The sequence below is a fragment of the Chiroxiphia lanceolata genome, chromosome 10, assembly GCF_009829145.1.
Source record: "Chiroxiphia lanceolata isolate bChiLan1 chromosome 10, bChiLan1.pri, whole genome shotgun sequence".
Lineage (NCBI taxonomy): Eukaryota > Metazoa > Chordata > Aves > Passeriformes > Pipridae > Chiroxiphia > Chiroxiphia lanceolata.
In genome coordinates this window covers 20,800,063-20,807,135 of record NC_045646.1, presented here as the reverse complement: position 1 = coordinate 20,807,135, position 7,073 = coordinate 20,800,063, and the positions used below count along the sequence as shown (strand labels likewise).

At 52.3% G+C, this 7,073-nt stretch overlaps 1 protein-coding gene across 1 annotated transcript; it reads left to right on the top strand.

Annotated features, from left to right (window-relative positions):
- The first annotated feature begins 1,013 nt into the window (after positions 1-1,013).
- On the top strand, positions 1,014-2,721 carry LOC116791742 (transcription cofactor HES-6-like). Its single transcript, XM_032698034.1, has 4 exons — positions 1,014-1,164; positions 1,246-1,332; positions 1,408-1,489; positions 1,565-2,721. The coding sequence occupies exons 1-4, from the start codon at positions 1,039-1,041 to the stop codon at positions 1,966-1,968; spliced, it is 699 nt and encodes a 232-aa protein (XP_032553925.1). The 5' UTR covers positions 1,014-1,038; the 3' UTR covers positions 1,969-2,721.
- Positions 2,722-7,073: the final 4,352 nt, after the last annotated feature.

Below are 7,073 nucleotides of genomic sequence, written 5' to 3'. Positions count from 1 at the left end.
TCCATGGCGAAACAAACCGGGAGAAAGCTGGAGCGGAGCTATGCTGGACAACTAGAGGGAGGCGAACGTGCGGCAGCGCCGAGTCAAGCGGGGGACGCGTCTCCCGTTTCCTCGGGGGGTAAAAATATGACATGCATTAGCGAAGAGAATAAAAGGAGGGAAACAAAGGAGCGGGAGCGAACACCTGTCGCTCTCCTCGGGGACGAGCCCTAATGCTTTTATTTGCCTCAGTATGCCGGGGGAACTGCAGCTGCCAACTGTCATCAGCATCAAGTTACCCGCACAAAGCTCGGCCTGCCCGCCGCTTCCAGACAGGGGAGGCGGAGGGCTGGACGCGCCCGGGGACGGCACCGAGCGCTCGGGGCCCGGGTGCCCGTGGCCACAGGGTGGGCGAGCGGCCCCTGGGGCTGGGGAGGGGCTGCCCGGGGGGGCAGCCGTGGTGTCCAGCACAGCCTTGGTGTCCAGCACAGCCCTGCATAGCCTGAACGGGCGCGTCCTCCCCGGCAGGCACCCAAACTCCGGCTCCCGGAGCTTCCCCATCCACCAAGATGGGGCAGGACAAGGAAGACCTGGCCCCTGGCCAGCCGTGCCTGTTCAGTCCCGCTGGTTCCCGCTCAGAGCTCAGACTGGCTCTTTCACGCCCAGGTCGGTCCCTGTCGGCAACGAGGGGCACCGACGGCCCCCCGACGAACCGCACTCACGCGTGTTCCGATGCTTTGAACCCGTAACGGGCGGTGGGTGTTTGGGGGTTCATTGCAGGGTTGGACTGACATGAACCGCTGCTTCGCGGAGCCGCAAGCTGCAGGGAGGGGCACGTCCCCTTCCCACAGCCCAGACCGAGAGTCTCCGGGCGGTGTCAGCCTCGAGAGCGGGGCCGATCCCGATCCCGCTTTCATTCCCGCTCCGCGCCCGCCCCGCTCCGGCAGCGCCGGCGGCCGCGCAGCCCCGCCCCGGCGCAGACAAAGCGCGCGATGCCCATTGGTCCGTTCGGCCCACGCGCGGCGCGGCCCGCGCGGCGCGGCCAATGGGCTCATTGACATGCAAATCGCGGGGTATAAAGCGGACGGCGCGGGGCGGGAGTGGGGCTCAGGGGCCGCCATGGCGCCGCGTACCGATCACTCGCTGCGGGGCCGAGGCTGCGCGGAACCCCGCGCCGACCGCAGGGTGAGCGACGGGGGCCGCGGCGAGCGGGGCGGGGCGGGATCGGGCTGGGCGGGGGGTCTGATGGCGCTGTTGTCCCTGCAGACAAGGAAGCCGCTGGTGGAGAAGAAGCGCCGCGCGCGGATCAACGAGAGCCTGCGGGAGCTGCGGCTGCTGCTCGCCGATAGCGAGGTGAGGCGGCGGCGCGGCGGGGCGGGGGCCGGCGGGGCCCGGGGCCGCGCTGACGGCCAGGGCGCCCTGGGTCAGTTTCAGGCGAAGCTGGAGAACGCGGAGGTGCTGGAGCGGACGGTGCGGCGGGTGCGGGCCGTGCTGGAGCGCCGCGGCCGCGGTGAGTGCGGGCCCGGGGGGCGGCGGGGGGCGCCCGGCCCGGCTCTCGCCTCACCCGCGCCCCTCTCTGTCCCAGGCGGCGGGCGGCGGCTCCTCGAGGCTAGCGAGCGCTTCGCCGCCGGGTACATCCAGTGCATGCACGAGGTGCACACCTTCGTCTCCAGCTGCCCCGGCATCGACGCCACCACGGCTGCCGAGCTTCTCAACCACCTGCTGGAGTCCATGCCCCTCAGCGAGGGCGGCTGCCCGGACTCACTCACGGACGTTCTGGGGGATGCCGCGCTGCTAACCCTGCCTGCCGGGCCCCCCCTGGCCCTGCCTGCCCCGGCGCCCTCGCCGTCCCCCAGCGAGGAGACCTGCTCCGACTCGGACGAGGCGGAGGCCGAGCCGGGCCAGACCCGCACGGACGGACTGGACGCGTCGCAGACGCGCGGGCTGCCCTCGCCCGGCCTGCCCAAATCCATGTGGAGACCCTGGTAACGAAGGAGCGGGAGACAACGCACACCTACCTGTGGGGGAGAGCAAGGGGCCCCACGGCAGCAGGGGCACCGCCGGCACACGAGTGTGTATGCGAGCGTGCGAGAGTGTCTGTGCACACACTCCAGGACTGTATCAGTGGCGCTCTGACGCTGTCACACCCTGACAGGCTAAAAGCGAACGCGTTAACATTTCATTTGTGTGTGTGGCATTTTGTAACTTCAGGGGTTTGTTTTTATGAGAGGTTGGGGAAGGGGGAGGGGAGGGAGGAGGAGGGAGTTGGGTTGTAGTAGCAAAGCTCTCTGGATACACAGCAGTTATAACCCTCTCTCTTTTTTTCTTGGCCCTTATAAGTGGCCCAAATACCACTACCTTTTTTTTTTTTTTTTAAGGAAAAGCCCTTGTGTATTTTAAATTGTGATGGTTAACTCCATGAGAAGCTCGAGCTAAGTCTGCATGCACGGTTTTAAGTGTTTTAGTGATAGCACAGACCCCTGAAAGGGGTTGGTCTTGTTAGCATCTGTACTCAGTAGCAGTCTAGAGTCTCCCCTTCAGTGAAGGGAGAGAAAACTAGAAACCTGGTGGAACTAGACAAACATTTAAAAGATACTGGTGGCAGGGTGCCTTTTAGAAATGAGTGTCTTTATGCACATTTTGCTTTTAGCACATCTGAGTTTATTGTGACTTTATGTATATTAGGGTGTCAAATGTTTTTTATTTTTAATCTTTAATTAAAAAATAACTGAATTCACAACATGGCATGTATTGTGTAATGTGATATACTTCTAACCCCCTTAAAAAAATTAAAAATACAGTTCCCTGTTATTAACAACAGTATGTCATGGAAACAATGCTGGTAATTAAGCACTTAATTCTTGTACTAAGCGTTGTTAAGTAGTGGAATTCAAATTCTTTTGTTTAATACTAGAAGACACTTAAGTTATTGCAGGAAGCAAGGTCATCCTGGCTAAGGTTGGTCTTAGGCCACAGGTTTCTAGGCTGGTTGGTCTGGATGCCATTCTCAAACCTACTATACTGGATCTGCCATCTGAAGGTGCTGCTCATACACGTACAGCCCTAACTTCAGAAGTGCTAGGCAAATCCTGTCCTGGGGCATAACTTCACATTGAGGGTGGTTTTTTTATTTTTGGAAAGTATTCTTTAAATTAGTTTCTCGGAGGCTTGGGGGGGACCCTCAGCATTCTCGTATATTAACTTTGATCCCTCCCTATTCCTGCTTTGGGGAGGTGCCAGGTTATTTATGCTGTGGAAATACCTTTCAGAGAGCTGCCATTGTAAAGAGAAAAACAAAAAAGGCCATGAAGTATCTTAATACGTGGAAGTTCTCAAACATAGAACAAGCAAGAAAGGAAGCAACCTAACTACCCAGGGACTAGACATGTAACTTTGTTTTACTACCTATGGAATAATAAAAATAGAAAGTAGGATACTGTTAAGACCTATCCTTTGTCATTTTCTTTACCTGAGGTTGGTGTTCTTATTCAAAGATGGCCATCAAATTTGTTTGGTTCTTCTCATCCCCTTTTGTGCTAAATTCCCTTTGAACTGGGGAGAGAGGGGCAAAAACCAGCTGAGCAAGGGGAAGTGAGAGCTGTAGTGACCCTTCTGCTTTAGGGAGGGAGGTCAGTATTTTGAAGTGTAAATGAAAGAGGAGCCTGGGACACTTGCACTGAGAGTAACACCCTACACACAAGATGACCTCTTGGACTGAGGCTGTACTTCTCTAGGCCCAGCACAAGTCAGGGTTTATTTATATAAAGCTCTTACCCCCAGGTATCACTCTCCACAGTTATGCCCTGTGGGAACTGCCCTTGGTGGTACAGCAAGGTAATGTTACCTGGGCTGTCACTGGGTATTGTTACCCTGCTGCACTCAGCCAGAGCCCCTTACCTGTAACAGCTGGAAAAGGCCCTTTCTGTGAGGTGGCTCTTGAGAGGGAGATGAAGCCACAGCAACAACCCAGCCTGTGGCTCACAGCAGCACTGTAGACATCTGCCTGAGCTCACTGGCCTCGGCTGTGACATCCAGGGGTGATCCTGGGCCAGGGCAGCCACTCCAGCCCCTCTGCTGCTGCAGGAACACCTGAGGCAGCTTCATTTCCATGAGATGAAAGACCCTCGGGTTAGGGCTCTCTGTAACACTCCTATGAAAGCAAGTGCAAATCCTGACACTTTGGTGACAGAAACATTGCCCAGAGTCAACAAAGAAGTGCCAGCCTTGGTTCGGCAGTGGATGGAGGCAGGGGCAGCAAAGCCATCTCTAAGCAGCGCCGTGGACGTGTTGCTTTTCCTGGACTGGCCCTGGAGAATGGGAGCCAAAGCTGGCCCTCCCCATTTACCTGTGCCTTTTCCCATTCCTGCATATATTGCACTTCTCACACCCGGGGTAACCCTCCTGGGCTGGTGGCCCACACAGTTCCCTGCACATCTGCCACAGCAACTGCAGACCTGGGCACATGCCAGCCCTGCTCCTGCAGAAAGAAACAGGCAGAGGTGAGGCCACCCAGACAGCTGCTCTGCCAAAGCCAGGATGGTTAGGAAGAGGCACAAGGATTACAGGCCTATCCCCTGAGCATTTACCAGTCCTGTACTGGCTGAAATGAAAAAGCCAGGTCAGAGCAGTACTACTAAGAGTTTTTCAAAAGTGTCAAAAGCATTATAGAAATGTGTTATTAGCAACAGGGCTTTTTTTTCTTAAATCCACAAATTAGGTTCACAGAAAGTTTACATCCTCTGATTAGGTGTTGCTGGAGTTCTCCATTTGCATTTCTGTACCTTACTGCAAAGGTGTCAAATCTGACACTTCCCTGACAAAGGCAGGAAGAGGTGAGCGGGGTGGGACTGGGGAAGGGGCAATGGGGGAAGGAAGGTTTCCAACAGCTCTGATGAAAAACCAGTGAAGCCTTTTCAAGTCCTTCTTTATAGAAACTGCCTTTATTCTTTTCCATTCTAAAGTAATACAAACAATCTGATCTGACAGTACTGCCTTGTAAAAGGAGAGAGGGGCAGCACACTAACAGGACTCCTCTCCTTTGATATGCAGTTGAAGAATAACAGAAAGAAGGGTTCATTTTCCCTTCTCTTTGCATGTCAGTCACTCACACCTGTTGCAGGGGAAAACTGCTCCTTGTTAGACCAGGTCAGCTTCCAAGACTTACAGCTCAAACCTCCTCCCAACCTCTTGGCAACAAATACCAGGTCTTTTGTCAGAGCCTCAGGCCAGGAGGCAAGATCAAGCTTTTAGATTGTCCAAATCAACTTACATCTTCTTTCATCTCTCACTAGCAAGTATCATGCAGCTCTCTACAGAGTTTCCCTCTCAAAATAAATAAATGCTTCAGTCTTTATTCCATTTAAGAGGACAAATGAACAAAAGCTCAGTCCAGCCCTCAGTGGCAGGGTTAGGGGATGCACAGACATCATGTGGAAAATCTCTGCTAAGCAGACAGTTTGTTCCTGTCTATAATACAGACAGCTGACATTTTTTACCATCCCAGATGCTGCCATTAGCAGAATGCTATCGAAACAAGTCACAAAAAGGGAGGATTTACTCCTGTGAGAAGTGTTGGTTAATCCTGGCATCCTGAGCCTTGCCATGTTATGGTAGATAACATCCCCAAGGGGCCATCCACTCTTGATACCTCCATCTGCTGGAGCCCAGTTTCAGTATTTCCCAGTTTTTGAGCCCATCTCCAAGCACAGCTCTATGGACACACTCACACAGCAGCAGGTCTCCAGCCCTAACCTCCTCCACCCTGCAGACACATAGGGTGTGCTTACAAAGCTGCTGTTGAGCTGCTGGAACACACCAAGACCTTTGCCCAAGCCACTTGCTCTTTTCTCTGGAGATGAAAACAATTGGGCCAAACAACACCTCTCCTGCCAAGTGTGTCCCACCAGCCATGGCTTGGACCACAGAAACACAGAAGCCAGTATGGATAGGACCTGGGAGGGGAACATCATCTTGCTCTTCACAAGAGCACAATGGTTTCAACAAGTTCATGCACGAAGCACATGGAAAAATCAAGGATCCAAACAATCCATTAATCCAGCTGCCTTAACCAGAAGCCTACCCTTCCTCTGCTTCCTAAGACATATTTTCACCTTCTTGCATGAGGTGCCTAGTTCCAAGTTGCCATTATGCTCCTCTTACAGCAAATTCCTGAGTCCACAGTTATCTATATGGACAGTGTCACTAAAGCCACTAAAGTCACAATGCACTTTAAGCCTCTCAGGCTTCTGCATGAGCTAAGCTAAAGAAAAAGCAAAGGGGAAAAAATAGTCTGTCTCCTTTCATGGGATTTTAGCTCCTTATACAGCATTATATTTTCAGCAAGTACAATCCGTTGCACTGAATTTTAAGAAGGTTAAAAAAAAATTCAAGCTGGTGCAGAAAACATTCAAACATGAAAATACACCTTGCAGCACAAGGTTTTAAGTTAATTGAGTTAAAGAAGATGATGAATGAGGGTGATTTGATTAGCTATACTGCATATGTTGTATTATACATACGTTATATAGCTCACTTAAGAGCTGAGGAGATCACGGCTTCAAAAAGTATTTTAATCCAATAAAGTAGAGCCTTAAATGCCAAGACCTAGATAGTGGGTCCAAGTAGCTTGGAATGAGAAGGAAACTGATTGAAATTAAGACACTAGAAGAAGTAATGAATTTCTTTCTCTTAATGTCAAGTGAGACAGAACATATTCCCAGCAGCAAATACAAGTTGCTTTGGTTACAAACAAAAACTGCTTAGTAAAACAACAACATACAAGCAATTATATTAACTGATCCCTTCTGGCCTTACACTTCTTAATTACTGGGCATCACCCAGAGCCTGCATGTCCACTCAGGAGTTTCTAAATGGGTTTCAGCTTCTTGTGGCCCCTGTGGAAGCCTGGCTGTGTTTTGGGCTTTGGACCATCCGTGACTGAGACACACACTAGTAAAACTTCTGACTTCCTTTCTTCCTAGCCTAAACTAAATTCCCCAGAACTAACCTGCGCTAAGCAAAGTCACTATAAACCCCCTCCTACTGTCAGCAAACAATGGCTTTTGTAATCAATGCTCCACAAATTGAGCAGGGGG

Bases quoted from the DNA above. Each gene is read 5' to 3' on its own strand.
- LOC116791742 (XM_032698034.1), top strand. From the start codon at position 1,039: ATGCAAATCGCGGGGTATAAAGCGGACGGCGCGGGGCGGGAGTGGGGC. The intron at 1,165-1,245 runs GTGAGCGACGGG...TTGTCCCTGCAG, and splicing joins AACCCCGCGCCGACCGCAGG to ACAAGGAAGCCGCTGGTGGA. The intron at 1,333-1,407 runs GTGAGGCGGCGG...GCCCTGGGTCAG, and splicing joins TGCTGCTCGCCGATAGCGAG to TTTCAGGCGAAGCTGGAGAA.